This window comes from Capra hircus, chromosome 20 (assembly GCF_001704415.2).
Source record: "Capra hircus breed San Clemente chromosome 20, ASM170441v1, whole genome shotgun sequence".
Taxonomy (NCBI): Eukaryota; Metazoa; Chordata; class Mammalia; order Artiodactyla; family Bovidae; genus Capra; species Capra hircus.
In genome coordinates this window covers 3751074-3770546 of record NC_030827.1, presented here as the reverse complement: position 1 = coordinate 3770546, position 19473 = coordinate 3751074, and the positions used below count along the sequence as shown (strand labels likewise).

Genomic DNA, 19473 nt, shown 5'->3' with positions numbered 1-19473 from the left:
GTTATAAAGCCAAGGATCAGAGAAATTGGATGAAATGCCTAAGATCCTACATCTTGGTTATTGTGATTGTGTGGTGATGATGGGGGGTTGGTTCAAAAGTCAGTGCGAAAGCTGAAATCAGTTGCAGTGAAGATTACTCTTTATAGACTACATGGCTTACAATCCGTTTCGGTAACTTGTACTTTTAATTAAAGAGAGAGGGCGTGGAAGAGAAGGAAAGAGACATGCTTGTAATTGTATGAGAGAATTAGAGGCGAATGTCAGTAAGGAGGGTGCGCGCTGCGGCTCCTCTGAACTCAGAGCCCCCGTCGCCCATGCTCTTCTCCTGAGCCAGGCTGCACTTCAGACCAAGGAAAGACAGGGTCACTTTTGTTTTATGTATATATGACTTCCCTGGTGGCTCAGACGGTAAAGCATCTGCCTACAATGTGGGAGACCCAGGTTCGATCCCTGGGTTGGGAAGATCCCCTGGAGAAGGAAATGGCACCCCACTCCAGTTTTCTTGCCTGGAATATCCCATGGACAGAGGAGCCTGGCAGGCTACAGTCCATGGGATCGCAGAAGAGTCGGACACTACTGAGCGACTTCACTTCATATATATATATATTTATTTCAAACTGGAGGTTGGTTTCCTTACAGCACTGTGTTGGCTTCTGCCATACAAAAATGTGAATCAGCCATAAGTGTACATGTGTCCCCTCCCTTTTGAACCTCCCTCCAGCCCCTCATCCCACCCCTCTAGGTTGTCACAGCCCCGAGTTGAGTTCCCTGGGTTATACAGCCACTTCCCATTAGCCCAGGTCGACACCTGTACTTGTTCTTCTTAAGTGCTTTTAGGTAAATGAAGCTGGGCTTCCATTTTTTCAAGCAGATCTGTTCTGTTTGCTTGTTTGCTTTCGATTGTTTTGTTTTTCCTCTATAATTTGCTTCTCAAACATTTTAGAGTACCAGAGAGCCCAGCTTGTGTTACAGAATATCCACGAGGTGGCGCTGTTGAAGTTCTCTTGATTTGCAGAGTGTAGTTCAGAGGCAGCCCCTTCTCTTGGGGAGTGTACAGAGTTGGAGGAGAGACAGAACAGATGAACATGTGTTATGTATATAAATATGGTTAGTATAATTGCATGCAATTCAGTTTTCATTACAGCGAATTTTAAGGCACTGTCCATATCTCTGTTAAAGTGGAATTTTGTGGTACTGAATATTATATGAAATGAATGGACCATTGGCTGGGACATGGAGATGTTTTTGTTAAAATGCTATTTGTTTTAGCAGGATTTGATCTGAACATACATACATGTGTCAGTATATATCATACACATGAATCTAATAGCTGGGGACAGGCTGGCCGAGGTGGTTGTGTTAGTTGCTGTCTGGTAGACTTGGATCAGATCTGGCATTAGTTCCTTAGCACAGACCATGCCTCAGGAAAGGGCTTTAGGGAAGAAACAGGTCCATGTGTTTGTTCATACTTGGGTTTAATAACGTGTGGAGTAACTTACTGATCATCATTCTAGTTTGATGCTTAGCTTTTACTGTAGATGATCCTGAGTTTGAATTTTTACTTTGTGGAAATTGACAGTCAACTTAAGACTTCTTTTGATTGTAAAAACCATTAATTCTATAAAAACGGCCTGTAGTTTTCACTTTTTAATACTTGCTGTGAATACCGTACCTGTCAGTACAGGGAAAGTGGAAAATGTCTGTGGTCTCTGGCTCCTTTTGGTTCAGTGGAAAAAGTGATAATTGTGATATGCTTTTTAAAAATCATGCTGCATGTTTAGTCTGCAGTGTCAGTTTCTGCAGGCTAAGTTTGTGGTTTGTAAGAACTGTTGTTAAAGGGAAAATTTATACCTTTTGAAGTAGAGACAGATTGCGCTTCAAGAAGGATGATAAGCATTGGTGAGGTGTCTGAGCAATTAAGAGTTTTAAAAACACTTAGCTTCGTGGCCATGGTTTATTCCTTTGTCCCCCAAGTAAGGATGGTAAACCATTACAGACTGTAAATGGGACAGAGGTTAGATCAGCGGTCTCGGGAGCTGTGGAAGAACCAGAAGGTAGGCTTTAGGTTGGATGCAGGACCAGAGGTCCAGTATGTCAGAGTGGAGAGGCCAATTGCTGAATCTGGCAGCCCCCCCATTTGAATCCCAGCACCTGCACCTAATATGCGAGCCCACTTTTTGGAGCCTCTGTTTCCTTATCAGTGTGGGAATAATACTAATACGTTATAGGATATAGTGAGGATTAAACATAATGTACATAATATGCCTGGCATCTGGTAGGTAGTCTGAGGATGACAGTTTAAGGAGGGGGAAAAAAAAAGTCCAGAGAGGCAGGAAACACCTGCTTCTCCAGGGGCAATGCGATTTATTGCCAGGAAGTTTTAATTATTCACCCACTGATTTCCGAATTGATTCATCCTGACATCATTTAGGTAGGTGTATGTGCCACTCTGTTGGCATAACAAAACGTTGGACTTTGTGACCTGAGCATTATTTTACTTCATTTTAGTCTGAGTCTTTAGGTCAGTATATTCCAAGGGAAAGAAATCCAGTGACACGCTGTTGCTGTCAGGAAAGAAAGCCTCTGACTTCAGGTTTTACAGCTAGATTTGTGACTAGGGAGGGGAAGGGACAGCAGGGGTGGGTGGGGAAGAAAATTTCTTTACAGCTGCTCTTTGAAATGCGTTTCTAAAATAATAAAGTTTCTGTAATTGTATGATCTAAGCAGCTGTCTTGAAACTGGCTATAGTCAAAGGCATTGAACTGACATTACACATTTGAGTTTCATTTTGGTGCAGTGTTATTTACATACCGAGCTTTGAAACTTTGCCTTTTAATTGTTTTAATTTATTATTGAAAAATTTCCAGACCTTCCTCTGGTGCGTATAATTAGCACCAGCAGCACTTCTTCAGCACTGTGTGTGCAGTATTCTGGACTCATTTTCCGAGGCCATAATGTGTCCTCTTACTGCCTTGGGAAGGGGGGTGCTGTGGGAGATGGGGGAGTCTCAGCACTGTAGAGTAAATGAGAGCCAGACATTGATACTTTAAGAAAATGCTTTAGTTGTAACACCTCAGAGCACTTTTTAGCTTAGGCAAATGGACCACCTTATTCAGTAACCTCTTTGTTCTGAATAGTCTTGAAACCAGAAAGTTATAAAGTCTTCATGGCTCCTGGGAGTGGCTACTCCCAGGTGCCCAAATAGAGGTTGTGTGATTCCTGTTCTTTCAGTATTTAAGGAATATGAGATTTACTCCAAGCTATTAGGGAAGACTTAGCGACTTGCCAGGGAAGGCATGTCATGTTTTCTCTGCAGAAAATAACAAGGGAAGGGAATACTGCTGAGCTTCCTTAGCCAGTGATACCAGCTAAGGCAATTTCTGCAAGAGGGAAGAAGAGAGACTGGTATTTACCAAATGTCTGCTCTGTATCTGACTCCTGAATAACCTCTTCTTATTAACCTTCCCAACAGGGTTAGAAGATCCTTCTCTATGAAATGAGGCTATAGATAGCCTATCTCAGAGGGTTATCATGCTGATTATAGGAGATAATCCATCTTAAGCATTTAATATTACTCTTATTTTATGAAAGACTGAGATCCAAAAAGGAAAACTGGTTTGCTTCCACGAGGTTGTATGGCTCTATAGCCAGTATATTTTCCAAGAGACTGACACATGCTGCACCCTGGAAAGAGGGGGTGAATTTAAAGGATTAACAAAAGGAAGTAAACCCCCCAGATTCCACTGAGCTGTTGCTAGATTGGACCAGTGGCATTTGAAAGAGTAGGAGGTATGTGTCTAATAATGAGTTTCCTTATGCAGAATCTTGCTGACCGCCCGTAAGTAGGGGAATATCAGTGAGGACTAAAAGGGATATTGTTGCTATAAAGCATAAGTTCCCAGCATGTAGGAATTACCTGGTGATAATTCTTAAGAACTGACTCATTGGAAAAAACCCTGATGCTGGGAAAGATTGAAGGCAGGAGGAGAAGGGAACGACAGAGGCTAAGATGGTTGGATGGCATCACCAACTCTATGGACATGAGTTTGAGCGAGCTCCGGGAGTTGGTGATGGACAGGGAGGCCTGGCGTGCTGCAGTCCATGGGGTCGCAAAGAGTTGGACACGACTGAGCGACTGAACTGAATTCTTAAGAAGATAGATTCCTGGGCCCACCATCTACATATTCTGACTCAGTTGATGAGGAGAATATTCAGAAATTATTTTTGCTACTACTGTTTCTCAAATCACTAACCCCAAATGATTCAAGTATAACCACACAGGCTTCCTAGAACCAGCTCATAGACCGCCCAGCCAGGTGGAAGGTTTGGATGCAGTTTTCCCAGCTAGTATTCAGACTGCGGGGATGTGGCAGCCATTGAGGCCTGAAAAGACAGCATATAATGTATTCTTACCTATTTGTTTTCTCTCTCAGCAGAGGATTTGAGAGGCATGTTGGTTGGGGGTGTGTTTATAACCAATTAGCAGAGTTTGGTTAATAATTGGAATTAACATAAACCTTAGACAGTGACTGTGTGCTAATGTTAAGTGTAGAAACTAGAAGATAGTCAGAGAAGTACCCCAGAATTAGGAAAATTGAGAAGAGCTAAGTTTATTAGGCCATGGGTGGAGACTGTAAAAGTAAATATGATCAAAGAGGGTAGACAGATTCTGAAATCTGAAATTCAGATGAATAGTTTGTCAATCTTGTCAGTGGATAGGCACAAGTAGAAGCCCTTGTGATTCTCCATGAATTTCCGGCACTTTAAATACACTTAGATGGAAGAAAGGGGCCTGGAGATAACAGAATGGTAGCCTGAATCTTTGAGAATGGTATCAAAAAGTCCAAGCCCTGAATAATGTGAAATTGTCTAAAATGGTTACATGATTTGGGAGAGTTAAAAACAGAAGGAAATAGTCCACTATTTGGAGCAAGAGTGAGAAGAATGAAGGGACAGTGTGCTTGGAATAGATGGTGAAGTGGTGATAGGAAGAAACAGCGTATTTTCGCTCCTCACTTAACTTATCCTTTTTTCTTTTGCCACTAAGAATCATGGCTTTAAAACTAGAAGGGTAGAAAAATTGTCCAAGAAAGGAAGAAGATATTTAGGAAACACATAGCTCCTGTAACAAGTAGACCTAGAGATGTTGTGCCAGGATAGTGACAGAGCCCAAGGTGGTGTTTTTCAGAATTGTGAAACATTGAGAAATGTTTAATATTACTGCGTACAGCTGTGTTTGGTCGTCTCCTGCGTGACAGTACCCAGAGATGCTTGAGGAGCCAACTTCCTGGTGTTTCAGAACTAGAGAACTGGGAGACGGTGTATGTGGGAGATACTGGCAGTTGAATTTGACGTTTCATTCCGGCCGAATTCTCAAATGGGTTATCAAAAGTTAATTAGCTGTTGAAAAGACTATAGCAGTATGTAAGCCTAGAAGATACAGTGTATAGAACGTCGAAGGTCATTATCTCTTGAGCAGTGAGGTTCGGGGATTTAAAGATATTTTCTTATAGGCAAAGTTTTTCCAAAGTGAACATGGGTTGTATGTTTAAAAGGGACACAAAGCAGGTAGTGCCAACTTGTAAACAGATAATTGCAATGCCAGCTTGATGTAGTAAGCACCAGCAAGGGAACACAAAGAGTAACCGTACCGAGTTCACCTGATAATGTAAAGATGGCAGTGTCTTCATGGGGCAGTTTCTCCAAGTATCTTTGAGGGCTGAATAGAGAGATGTGGGCGGAGTACTACTCAGCCAGTAAAAAGAATACATTTGAATCAGTTCTGATGAGATGGATGAAACTGGAGCCGATTATACAGAGTGAAGTAAGCCAGAAAGAAAAACACCAATACAGTATACTAACACATATATATGGAATTTAGAAAGATGGCAGTGATGACCCTGTGTGCGAGACAGCAAAAAAGACACAGATGTGTAGAGCGGACTTTTGGACTCAGAGGGAGAGGGAGAGGGTGGGATGATTTGGGAGAATGGCACTGAAACATGTATACTATCATGTAAGAAACGAATCGCCAGTCTATGTCCGATGCAGGATACAGCATGCTTGGGGCTGGTGCACGGGGATGACCCAGAGGGATGTTGTGGGGAGGGAGGTGGGAGGGGGGTTCATGTTTGGGATCGCATGTACACCCGTGGTGGATTCATGTCAATGTATGGCGAAACCAATACAGTATTGTAAAGTAAAATAAAGTAAAAATACAAATTTAAATAAATAAATAAATAATAAAAAAATAGAATATCTGTGAAAAAAAAATAGAGAGATGTGGGCTGGAAAATAGTATACAATCCAGATAATTATAGAACTGGTAGCTCGGGGTTGGTACTTTGTATTTAGTGAATGGATGTATAATAGCCTGAAGGGAAATAGAGAATCATGGGTGCTGTCCTTGGTTCTGACCCATTTAGCATGTTTGCCAACAGCTTGGGATAAGACTTACTACATTTGCCTGTCATGCAGATCTGGTGTGGAATGTCCACACTTCTGGGTGACAGAATCAGAATTGTAGAGGCTGATTGCAAGGGTCAGATAAAGCTTTGAAAGTGAACTATAGTGAGGATAACTGTAGGCTTCTGTGTGAATCTGCCCTCCCCTTTTAACTTAGCCATACCAATGAAGAATTAGGGGGAATTGTTTTTAATAGACATTTTATGGGGAGATGCCTAAGGTTTCAGTTCAGCTTACTAACATCTTAGGAGTCTGCTGTGATTTGGCTGTTAGATGAAGGCAGTGTAATCTTTGATTGCCTTATCTCTTAATATAATGACATGCACAAGAAAATAAAGTGACCCCAGTGTAGTCTTCGTTATCAGATCATAACTTGAGTATTAGATCTAGTGTAGAGTGGAACCAGTATGTGAAGGGTTCGTAAACCATAAATCAACAGTGTAAATACTCAAGAGTGGGAAGAAAATCTTAGTTTGTAAAGCATTTTGTATATATCATCTCGTTATATTTTCAAAATAAGGCAAATTATTCTCCTCATTTTATACAGATGAGGAAATTGAAGTTCTGAAAGTTTAATGATTTACCTAGACCCTGTCAAGTTAGTGTGACTATACTGCTTCTGTTTATTGTGAAAAAAGAAAATATTAACCTTGAATGATGCTTTGTTATCTTTAAAATCCTATCATAAAGCTTTGTTGATTCATGCAGGTACTATGAGAAAGGATAGTACTGGCCATTGCATGGTACATGGTAAAGAAAACAGGGGCAGGGATGCTTCAGTATTGTTGAGGTATTTGTTTCATGTCATGGAACTTCTTGGTGGTGAACCTAGACTTGACATTGGAATTTTCCGACTGTATGTTTAGTGTTCCCACTGCAACACAGAGGAGGCCTGGGGAAAGCTTAATTTCTTGTAGCTGCACAAGGGCGTGTCCAGAACCACGGGATGGGACTGTGTAGGTGGCGGCACTGTTGACCAGAGGGACCGTCTTACCTTTGACTGTCAGGCAAAGGCTGAGGCTTGGTTGTCTTTGAAAGGATACTTGCACTGTGTGGGATTAAACCTCCTAAGGGTCTAGAATTTTTAGGATGTGGTTCATGGTTTTGAGGGTTTTACCTGCATAAGAAGGAGATGGAGAAAAATGATTAACAAAAGTACAACTAAGTACTCTTGACTTAATTCTTGGATTGTTGTGTTTTTTTCATAAGCTTTTTCATATCAGTTAGTGTTCCACCTTTTTGTCTCCTTAGCCCCAGGGGATTCACATAGGTCATGGATTAATGGGATGATTGTTATCAGAAGCAATAAATCGAAGGGGAAAGAATGCAAACTTTGGAAGAAGAGATCAAAGTTCCACTCTTGACTTCACTATCCTGTAGTTGTGAAACCATAAATCCTTTTATCTCTCTCTGCCTCATCTGTAAAATTTGGGGTGTCATTGCCCCATAAAGTTCTATAAAAGAAAATGAAAATAAATATTTCGTTCGAATATCTGACAAATACAGAACTGCCCAGGGTTGACTTTTACATCCAGGAACTGATACCATCAGTTGTTTTTTCTTAAAAAATCAGAACCCAAAAGAAGTATGTATGTTTAGGTACTCCTGTACATGTGTATCTGCAGACTTTCGATATTGTTCAAGCACGTTTCCTGGTTCAGGATTCCTTTATCCTCTTATCTTTAAGGACGTGGTGGCTGGCACGTTTCCGTCCCCCTTCCTATCCCTCCACTGCTTTTTGTATTTTGTGTTTCCGTCCCCCTTCCTATCCCTCCCCTGCTTCTGTATTTTGTGTTTCCGTCCCCCTTCCTATCCCTCCCCTGCTTCTGTATTTTGTGTTTCCGTCCCCCTTTCTATTCCTCCACTGCTTCTGTATTTTGCAGAGCAAGGCTTAGACCACATAGCAGAGAACATTCTTTCCTACCTGGATGCCAGATCTCTGTGTGCAGCAGAGCTGGTGTGTAAAGAGTGGCAGCGAGTGATCTCGGAAGGAATGCTTTGGAAGAAGCTGATTGAACGGATGGTGCGCACTGACCCTCTGTGGAAGGGACTTTCAGAAAGAAGAGGGTGGTGAGTATTCAGGTTGCTTGTTCCCTTGAAACACAGTTTCTTTGACCTAGGGTCAGTTTGAGTACTAAAAAACGTAGTTATAAATACTGGCTTAATGTGTTGGCCTATTTTAAACAAGTGGAGAAAGATGCGTGGTCAAGAGTTGAGAGGAGGAAAGTTAAAGCTGTTAGAATAACCTCTTCTGAAATGCATATTTCCTGTATATTTATTAACTGTTGGATGTATTATACAGTTTGAGCAGTTTGACTTTTCAAAGCTAGATGTTTATGCTTTTCCTTTCACATTTTCCTTAGGCGTTGGTCCCATTACCAAGAGATAGATATGGAAAAGGGAGTCATGAGAAAGTCAGATAATGTCATTTTGCTGTTAGATGTTGATCCTGGTTGAAGATGAGAGGGATACAACAGGCAGGATTTTTCAGAGACAGCCCATCGTCTCTGAAATACAGTTTTATAGGTCTGTGCATGTCAGTAGTCTGGCCCAGTTAGCACAGAGAAAGAGTGCCAAGCTAGGACACACAGGAGGTGGTGTGAGTGGTGGCTAGGGCTGTGTTTCCTTTATAGGAAGAGATTTGATATGTACTAAGTCAGATTTTTCACAAAGTTACATTAGCCCCTTTTATTGAACTGTAGAATGAAGGGCCAGATGATTGTGTTGGGTATTCAGAAAATAAAAAGTTAGGATCATGTAAAGAACTGTAAGTTGAACTTATGTCAAACATGTACATTTAATTGTCAGAAATCCTGCTTTTGAACTGTTAAAGCTCAATGCAAATCAAAAGACTTGAAAGATTCAACTTTGTAAGCACCATGTTTAAATAAATTTCACCCTTTTATGTGCAAAAATGTAACATCTGTTTGTTTTTATTTGCCAGGGATCAGTACCTGTTTAAAAACAGACCAACAGATGGCCCTCCCAATTCATTTTATAGGTCATTATACCCAAAGATTATCCAGGATATAGAGGTAATTTTATGATTTATCTTTTTTATGGGCTTAGTGTTCAGTTGATCTAAAAATCATAGAACGGGTCTTTTTTTTTTTTAAGGTGAAGTCTTAGAGCAAATATGTTTAAATGTGTAATCTGCACATTACAATGTATAATTCTTCAGATTGGATAGTGCCTTTTTGTATTAAAAAAAAAGTCTAACTTTTCTAAAATGTGAAATGCTTTTGCAAGGCTGCCAGTTAATTGAAACCTTAATCCAAAATTACCTTTTTAATTTGATGAAATTTCCAAAATCCAAGGCCCAGTTTTTCAGGTAAACGTAGTTTCACCTTTTTGAGCCACCTCTAGAGAACTAGAGAAGGCACAGTCGCAGTTTCCTCCGTAAATTTCCCATACATTTTCATTAAAAGGATTCCAGTATGATTCTAAGCAATAGTTAAGTGGTTTTTATAGAGCAAATTACACTCGTGGACCATTTTGGATTTGAGTGCAGCTTCCCCAGACCAGTAAAACTCTGTGAACTTGATGAGAGACATTGGAGATGTTTGATATTGTTCATGTGTTCTAATTAGTTCGGTTTTATTATTTAGCCCTTTTCCTTGAACCAGGAAAGACATGCACAGGCATTTCTCATTAACTCTTTCACATGTGTTCTTGGCAGGTCTTGGTTACTTCACTATTTCCTCCTTGGCGAAAAAAAAAGTTCAGCCTTTGCTAGGCAGTGCTGTATCACCCATAAAGTTATACTCGGCTTCCCAAATGTGAAGTAATCCTCATCCCCAGGTGATAGGCATAAAAGTTATTGTGCCAAAATTCATTAATAGAGAAACATGTGCTTTTTGTAGCCGCCCACTTCTCTTTTAAGGCAGATGTGATGTGAACTAATGGAACTGTTTGGTTAATGGTAAATCTGAATGTGACTGGAATATCATTATTTCAAATGCAAGCTGTTGTCGTGAGTATTCTGTTCCCTAAAATGAGCTGTAAAGTAACCTTTTAGGGAAGTAAAAGCTTTAAGTGAGTTAAAGCTTTTGCCAGACAAATCCTAAAATTTAGGAATTAATTGATTTATTGACAGTTCAAAGCTTAGAGTAAATTGCTCCAACAGTATTAGTAACTGAGACATAGTGTTAGCTTGGACCTTAAATTGGTGTGTGTGTTTCAGATAAGAAGGATTGTCTTTTACCCCTATCTAGTTTTACTAAGACTGCTTATGCATATATCTTAGAAACTATATTACTTTTTACTTTTTTCCTCCCAACTATTCTTTATAACATATCTTCAAATTTCCTTGAATAATTTTTAGCAAGTCCTTCATTATAAGAAGGATGATGTCTAAGATCAATCATAAATAAATAGGAACTCTGCAAGGACTTTGATCAGATTGAAGATTTGGTGACATAGATTATTTTAATTCTCATGAGTACTATCATAACCTACAGTATGAATTCAGTTTTCTGTGGCATGACAGTATGTGACACCACCTAACATAACCATTTCCTCAGGCTAAAATAACATTTTAAAGTTAGTGGAGGAGGCAGCTGTGAGGGAAAACAGAGCTATAGGGCAGAATCCCATTTGACACAAAACCTCTGCATCACGGTGGTCTACAGTGTGGTTCCTAGAGTGTGGTTGAGGAAAACCCACTGGTAGGCCGCAAGAGTCTCCTCCAGACTTTTGTGGGCTAGATCTCTGAGTGTGAGGGTTGGTGTTTTATACTTGGGTACATTCACTCATAGTAATAATAATAAAAATAATGGACTACGTAGGGAGTGATTACTTGTCATAGATACTTTAAGTGTTTTATAATTCATTTTCTCATTTTACACTCTGGACAGTGCTTGAAAGGGTAAGCCCTGTCCTGATTTAAAGTTGAGGAATCTGAGGCTTACCCAGATTAAATAGCTTGCCCATGATCACACAGGCAGTGGGTAGTTGAGTCTGTGATCAACCTTACCTTCTTCTGCACTCAATACAGCTTTTTTTACACTAGAGATCACTGGTACTTCATCAAAATAGAGTTCTTTACCTCTTCTTTGTAAGTGTGTTTTATCTTCTCCTGGGTGGACATGAAAAGCAAAGAGTTGTTTCAGTGATCCATGGATCAAACAAATGGGAGACTCACAGGCTTGGCTGTTACCGTGTGGCTGGTATAAAGCCCTCACAAGCAAACTATAGTAATTACAGGTACCCTCTTCTGAGCCCTTGCAGTATACTCATGAACTGTGTTGTGTGATTTTTATAGATTATTGATTGCTTGTAATTCTCACAAGATACCATCCACACACAGCCTTAGAGTCTGTGGGTTTTTCCCCACATTCTCTGCAAGGTTGCCGGTTCACAGCACCTTTTTTCGCTTTCTCTCCTTCTTGCTCTGCCGTGACAGTTCTAGCTCACGTGCTGGCTCCTGTCATCTGTACATCCCATATTTGGCTCTGACAAGCAGATGACCTTGCCCTTCCACACTAACCCAAGAGGAATTGGCTAATTTTTAAGAAGAGTAGGGAACCTGGCTTAGTGTAGCCAAGCCTTATTATTCAGGAAATGAGAATATAAGAAATGAAGCCTGGAGAGAATAAGAATTCTTAGCTTTCTGCAGAGGTTCATCTCTCATGGGTATTCTTGCCACACACATGCACACACACACACGCGTGCGCGCGCGCGCGCACACACACACACACGGGTAGAAGGGAAGAGGGGAAGGGGGTAGGGTGGGAAGGAGAAAGTTTAGAGAGCCTCTGAATCGAGAAGGAATTCCTGGAAAACCTGAGGCACAGTCCTAAAAGAAACAACCATACACCATTGCTTTCTAGAGTCTTAGTTGTTACCAGCATCGTCATTATTAATAGGAGCTTACTGTTAGGTACTTTGCCACAGTGATTTAATTCATTTCTCAAATTGTCAGAACCAAAATTTTTAGCCCAAAACCCTGTTTGTCCTACCATGCCCTTAGGCGTTCCTCGACAGGGAGATGGGAGTTGTTATAGTAGGCTTAATCAGTCAGAGTTCTGATGTCCTGAACTTGGATTTTTCTCTTTGTCATCTCAGAGTAGTGACAAACTCTTTCATGTAGAATCCCTTTTTTCCTTTTTTTTTTTTAAAATTCTCTGGATTAAAGCCTTTGAAGCCCTCTCCTTGGAACAGACCACTAGTAAAATGATGGTGTGTTGTATCGCACCTTTTAATAAACCACATTTTATTCAGGGAAAGTGGGGAGCTTTTTTGTGGTTTGCAGACTTGATATTAACATTGTCCTAACCAGAAAATGCCAAAACTTGCCCACCCACCCAGTTGTGTTTAGGCTTCTAAAAATAATGTTATTCCTTCATACTCAGACATCTGTTTTCACTCTATTGCCAATTTAAATGCTGCTGTATACTCTGTGTATCATGGCTACTTTCCCAGTTATTTTGAAAATTTGCACAGGGTAAGGGGATTTTAAAAGTTCTCAAAAACTTGAAATATTCCTCTACAGTAGCCATACCGCACGATGTCCAAGTGAAAGGCAGGTATCTGCACCATTAAAAAGGTGCACCTGTGGTGCCTGCATTCCTGCTGCTGGCAGTAAGGTGATTGTTGAATTGCATTTGAAGGCTGAGCCCCTTCCTGGGAATGGTTGGGGAGGGCTCAGGCTGGTCAGCGTTGAAGATCAGCCTAGACCAAGACAGCAGTTCCTGGCAATTTGGTGAGATTTTTTCTAGTCACCGCCTACTCCTTTTGGTCATTGTTCTCTACAAACGCAGAAGAGCATCACTGGTGCCATTTGTAGGCACTGTGATAAACACTTTACACATGTAATCTCATTTGATCCTTCCAGTAGATTTGAGAAAGTATATGGTTTCCATTTTTACAGAAGAGGAAAAACTGCAACTCATAGTCCCAAGTCATTTGCCAAAACTGCTAATTGACCTAGGTATTTTTTGCCACAATGGGCTGCCTTCCATTTTAAAAGGTCTGTTTTTTTCTGAAAAAGACCTGGCTTATATAAGCATTCTAATAAGAGTTGAGGTCGTCAAATACAGTGGTAGGTAGTATTTTGGGCAGGCACAGTCAGCAGGAAGTGTTGCTTTCTTTTGTGGGTGGCCCCGAGACTTGAGAAGAGTGAGGTCTTGGGAGTTACACAGGGTTGGTGTGCAGTGGAGCAGTCAGCTGCCGGATCTGGCTTAGTGTCCCTTTCCTGGCATTTTGAAACAAGCTGCTTTTGTTTTGGGATTCAGGAACCTAATAATTTTTAAAATAGCCCTAGATGGGAACTTCCTAAAATGACCATCAAAAATTATTTGGTAAGATTTTTCTTTTAAAGTTTGGAAATATATTCTAGAAAATTAGGCTCCTCCTCAGTTTGAGAAGCTAAGCTATTTCCTAATATCTTCTTGACTTAGAATGAAAGCAGAGCTTCTGAGAGATTCTAGCAGAGCTTTTGAGAGATTCTGGCCTCTGGCTCTTGTTTGAGAGTTGGAGCTAGAGGTCTGGCTTGGCCCTTTATGTTGGGTAGTGTTCTTTGTCCAGACATCTCAGGGGATGGGTGTACCACAGGCTGATCGTGTTGCCTTACCCCGCTTCTCTCTGCTGCGTCCTCAGGACTTTAAGTACAGTAATAGTTTATAATCAAGTCACTGGGTTCTAGAAAACATTTTAGAGTAGTGGGAGGGCATGTAGGAAATTCTTTTTAGTTTGAGGATTCCCATACCAAAGTTAAAAAAAAAAATTCCCCCCCCTCCAAAAATAGCGATAGTAAATGTGCTTTTTCTGCTCATTGAAATGTAGGGCAGCAAAGCTATTTACTGATTCAGAAATATTTTAAAGCAACTGTGTATGTTTTAAAACTAAGAATGGTGATTTGAATTTTAAAAATAATAGCAAATATATTGAGAAGACAGGTTATGTATTCATCTTTGAAATACTTCGGGTTTATATGGAGTCACATTCAGTAGCAACTTTCTGGGCCCCAAGAGTGTAGCGTGAACACTGGTAACCACTGACAGGAGTCATTGGTCATGAATAAGACTGTTACCAGTAGATCTGCAATGCAGGAGACCCGGGTTCAGTCCCTGGTTTGGGAAGATCTGCTGGAGAAGGAAATGGCAGCTCACTCCAGTGTTTACTGAGCGACTTCACTCACCAGTAGATCTGCCTCCTAAGTCAGAATTTTCTTGGTGTGCTTAGCATGCTGAAGTGGCTCAGTCACTCTCTAAAAATATAGCATTTCTCTAAATGGTTCCCAGCACTGAGTTCAATTTCAGAGATTCTTTATTGTCTGGATCCCTTTTTATAAAGTTGCTTATACAGGCAGGTCTTTCGTCTACCTTGATAGCAGTAGCCACAGTGGAATAAATTTTTGTTTTGTTTTGTTTTGTTTTTGTTTTTGTTTTTTTGGTTTTGAAACGTGGCTTTATGTCTGACATTTCATAGACGCACTAGAGATAATGGTGATGGCTAAGCAGCTCTCGTTTGGTAGCAGATAGACAGATGAGCTGTTTCTCGCTCTTGAGACCTCCATGGCACCTCTTTGCATCCCCCTGGTTGTTGGAGATATGTGATCCTGCCCTCTCTCAAGGCCATATATGGGAACTCTGAGAACAGGGCATGTATTTCCAGGCTTCCTGTGCTAAGTACTGAGGCCAAAAATGAGAAGGCATTTTCTTTTTAAGTATATGTGTATCAGTATCTCCAGTCCTCAATTTCTTTTTCTGTAGAATGAGAATAATAATTTTGGCTTCAGAGTCATGATGATCAAATGAATATTATAAGCTGTATAAAACACATGGCATAGTATTATGGAAGCATAGTACCTGGCATGTAACATTCAGTAAATTTTAACATTTTAGAGCATACAGAAGCGTGTTGCCTTCAAAATAAGAAATGTGGTTTGTTAGATGTCAGAAGAGCCAGTAATTAAGTGCTTAACTTTGTGAATAGAGATGAGATTTATCTCCTTTCTTCACTTAAGCAATTAATTAAGCTTTTAACTACTCAGATATGTCTTTTGAACTAGTATAACCAATTATTCTAGTCCCTATTGTCCCCTAATTTCAAGAATCAGGAGTTTATACTTTGGTTGTCCTTAGTGGAAACATTGTGTCTTTTTATCCTGAAAATCCCTGACATCCACTACCAGAGATAGGCCTAGTGTTCTGGGCACGGCCCACCTCCTCATTAAACTTTGCCCACTGGTCTCAGGCCATAGCACTGTGGAAGACCCTGTAAGTCCTGCAGCACTTACAGTTTTTAATCACTAATTTGACACTGATATTTTATGTGGAGTTGTTACTGATCTTTCTAAGTTCTGTGTTCATTGCCTCTATACTTTGTGGACACTGCATATTTTAAAAGGAAAACCATAGGCTTAGAGTCAGGAAGGAACTGGGTGTGGTTGCCAGCTCATCCAGTTACTAGTTTTGTGGCCCCAGGCAGGTTAAACTCCTTGTTTGTAAAAGGAAAGTAGTGAGAACTTCCTTCCAAGGTTAATGCATGGATCATTGAACCAAATAAACATGATTTAGTGTGTATCCAGCTATGCTTCCTGTCAATCTTTTCATCCCCTTGCCTGACACAGTCAGTCCTTCAGTACCCAGAGTATCCAGCATCTCAGTAAGTGTTGAATGAATGATGAAAGAATGAAAATCAGGACTGGAATGTGCCGTTCTCACTCTGAAGGGGAAGGTTAGAAATGGATGACACAGCTCTTTCTGTAGTAGTTAGCATGTGGTAGTTTTCAGTGTATTTTCTCACTGATCAAAACAATCAGTGTTTTGCATAGATACACAGGTTGTTAGTATATACTTATGTTAGTGGTGGTCTTCTGCCAAATATTTTAAGTGGCAGTAAAGAATGATCCAGTGAGTTACTATTTGTTTGTATGTTTTGGGTGCAAATAGCATTGTTTAAGCATGTTGAATTGTATCTAGGCCATTTTTTCCAAACCCAACCCACACTCATTGGAAATCTTGTGATAGTTGCCAGATGGGCAGTGACCTTTTGAGGAAAAGTATTGTTGGGCTCATGTCTTACTTGGAAAAGAGTTTAATTCCTGTCCACAGACAGCTATCAGACCAAGATGGAGTATCCCCGGTGTGCTGTTTTCTGAAATGCCAAAGACTGCACGCTGATAGAGCAGCTGAGTCGCGGAAGCTCATCTCTCGCCCCCTTTCCCCAGACCATAGAGTCTAACTGGCGGTGTGGGCGGCACAACCTGCAGCGGATTCAGTGCCGCTCTGAGAACAGCAAAGGCGTCTACTGCTTACAGTATGACGACGAGAAAATTATCAGCGGCCTGCGAGACAATTCCATTAAGGTAAATGACCGCATTTGGTATGCGTTATTTTTAGAACTGTGGCTACATGTTAGACGCTAGATGTAAAGTCTCCGTTTCCTCCTGATTGGTTTTTATCTCTTTCACTCAGTTTTGGCAGCTGTCTGCCCTCTGCTAACACTAGACCCCTGGATCCTCTCGCTTCTTTCCCTTCCCGAAGCACATTCACTCGCTGTATTCTGTATTTAGGTGCAAGTAGAGAATGTCCCATTATCACAGGGCTCTTGGTTACTTTGCTAGCTGGTGAAAGTGTTGCTAACTTGCACATAAATCAAGAGTCATTGCCTTTTATGGTTTCTGTGAAAGGCTAAGTTGGTAACACAACAGAATGATAGAGCAATTTATGTTGTTTTTATGCACGTTTCAGTAGTAGATAAACTGGATCATTTCTTTGTGTTTAAGGTTTAATGGTGCTAACGAATTTTTTTCATATTGTTTGTAGCTTATTTTCTCATATTTAAGAAAATGTGTGATTTTCTAACTTCTGGTTATAATTTACATATGCTCTTTTGGTGTAAAGTTGTGTGAGTTTTGATAAGCGCAGATAGTTGTACAACCATAACGGTAATCAGGATCCAAAACAGTTCTGCCATCCCCCAGATTCTTGGTCCTGCTTCTTTGTGTCCACCTGTTTTGTTCCTCAGGCGCTGACAACTACTGATCTTTTTTTTCCTGTCCCTATAATTTTGCCTTCTTGAGAATGTCCTGTAAGTGGACTCACATAGTAAAACCTTTTGAGTCTAGGTTTTTATACTTAGCATTGTGCTTGAGATTCTGCTACATTGTGGCATTCAACAGTAGTTGATTCCTTATTATTGCTGAGTGGCATTCCTTTTATGGTTACACCACAGTGTGTTTATCCATTTACCTATTGAAGGACATTTGTGTTTATAGTTTTTCACAATTATGAATAGAGAGAGCCACTGTAAACATATGCATGCATGTTTTTTGTGAGAACATACTATCATAATTTGCATTGGCCATTTGTAGTTAATTTTAGGAACACTCCAAATCATGATAGTATTTTTACAAGGGAAGAAAGAGGTGAAAGTGCTAGTCAGTCACTCAGTCGTGTCTGACTCTTTATGACCTCGTGGATTGTAGCCCGCCAGGCTCCTCCATCCTTGGAATTCCCCAGGCAAGGGAGTGGGTAGCCATTCCCTTTTCCAGGAGATCTTCTTGACCCAGGAATTGAACCCAGGTCTCCTGCATTGCAGGCGGATTCTTTACAATCTGAACCACCAGGGAAGCTCCAAGAAATAGGTCCACAAGAATCTATTTTTAACAATACCTTCTTCGAAGAAAATCACTTCCCATCTTTCCCATTATTTGTGAACAGTCTCAAAAACTTGGAAACCACTGGCGAGATCAAAAGAAGAGAGAAAAACAACACTCAGAGTACAGACCCACTGTCACCACTTTACTTCCTTTTAATCCTTGCCCTAAAACATACATCGTGATTATGTCACTACATGGATGCCTTTTAGTCTGGTTTTTCGAAAAACGTAACTTAATAAAGCATTGTATTTTCTCATTAAAAACTCTCCATAATTTTCTGTGAAAATTTTTGTAAGATGCTGAACATTTTTCATCTTAACTTTTTCATAAACAATGTCATGGGTTGAAGGGTGTGCGTTCGTAAAGACTCTAAATGCTGTCATATTGTTTTCCAGAGGGCGAGCCGACTCTTTTCGCAGAGTTTGTTTAAAAATTATCTTTATATAAGGCTGCTAAGTATAATGGACGCAGGAGTTACGGAGACAGAGTAACCCAATAGTGCCTCTGTTCTGGAGTTGTTCAGTATCGCCTCTTCCCCTCTCGTCACTTACCACCTATTGGATGTTTATTGCTCTTATTTGCTGGAACACAGCTTTGTTTTGTTTTATGATTCAGAAAATAAGGTGAGATAACAACATTTATCAGAATGTGATATACTAAATTACTGTTTGTGGTTGATCTTGTCTCAACAGATTTGGGATAAAACCAGCTTGGAATGTCTGAAAGTGTTAACGGGCCACACTGGCTCTGTCCTGTGTCTCCAGTATGATGAGCGTGTCATTGTTACTGGCTCTTCAGACTCCACAGTGAGGTGAGGATACGGCTTCACTCGTCTGAACTTGTATACCTTCCATGAGAAGACTGAGGTTCATACCCTCTTCTGCAGTAAAGTGCACGCATGCCGTGTATATGTTTTTTATGCTCTATTTAAAAATCACTTTTGGTATAGCTGCATTAGAGCAAAATAGACAGGAAAGCTAACTTTGTTAATTAGGTCCTATTCCCATTACCATACATTACAGAGATGGCAACCTGCTTTCCTGTAAAAGCACATTAGCTCGTATCAAGCTAGCTTTTCCCCGGAGACCATGCTCCAGAGGGTAGAGGAAGGAGGCAGGGTGTTGCAGGAGTGTGATGGGTAGTAACCTACGGATACTAGAAAGACTCGGAGGCAGTTATTTGCAGCACTTTAAATAATGTGCCAGATATTTTGTATGATGTTTTCCTGTTGAATTCTCACGGAAACCTTTCCAAATAGGTGAATAGTATCTTCTTTTATATAGGTGTAGTTTGGGGAAACCGAGGTCAGAGAGGCAAATAATTTACTCATATAGTTTATTTTGAGCCTTGCGTTTTTATCATTCAGGACTGTGTTGATATTATGTAGCTTTTCCAGTAGT

General features: G+C 40.4%; 1 protein-coding gene across 7 annotated transcripts in view; it reads left to right on the top strand.

The window, feature by feature from the left end:
* FBXW11 (F-box and WD repeat domain containing 11) overlaps nucleotides 1-19473 on the top strand; it is a 130630-nt gene that overhangs the window by 93515 nt on the left and 17642 nt on the right. For all 7 annotated transcript variants that reach the window (XM_018065494.1, XM_018065488.1, XM_018065495.1 and 4 more), the window contains 4 exons: nucleotides 8349-8535; nucleotides 9410-9500; nucleotides 16640-16777; nucleotides 18766-18884. In XM_018065494.1, coding sequence (XP_017920983.1) covers nucleotides 8349-8535; nucleotides 9410-9500; nucleotides 16640-16777; nucleotides 18766-18884 — 535 coding nt within the window. The remainder of the gene's footprint in view (nucleotides 1-8348; nucleotides 8536-9409; nucleotides 9501-16639; nucleotides 16778-18765; nucleotides 18885-19473) is intronic.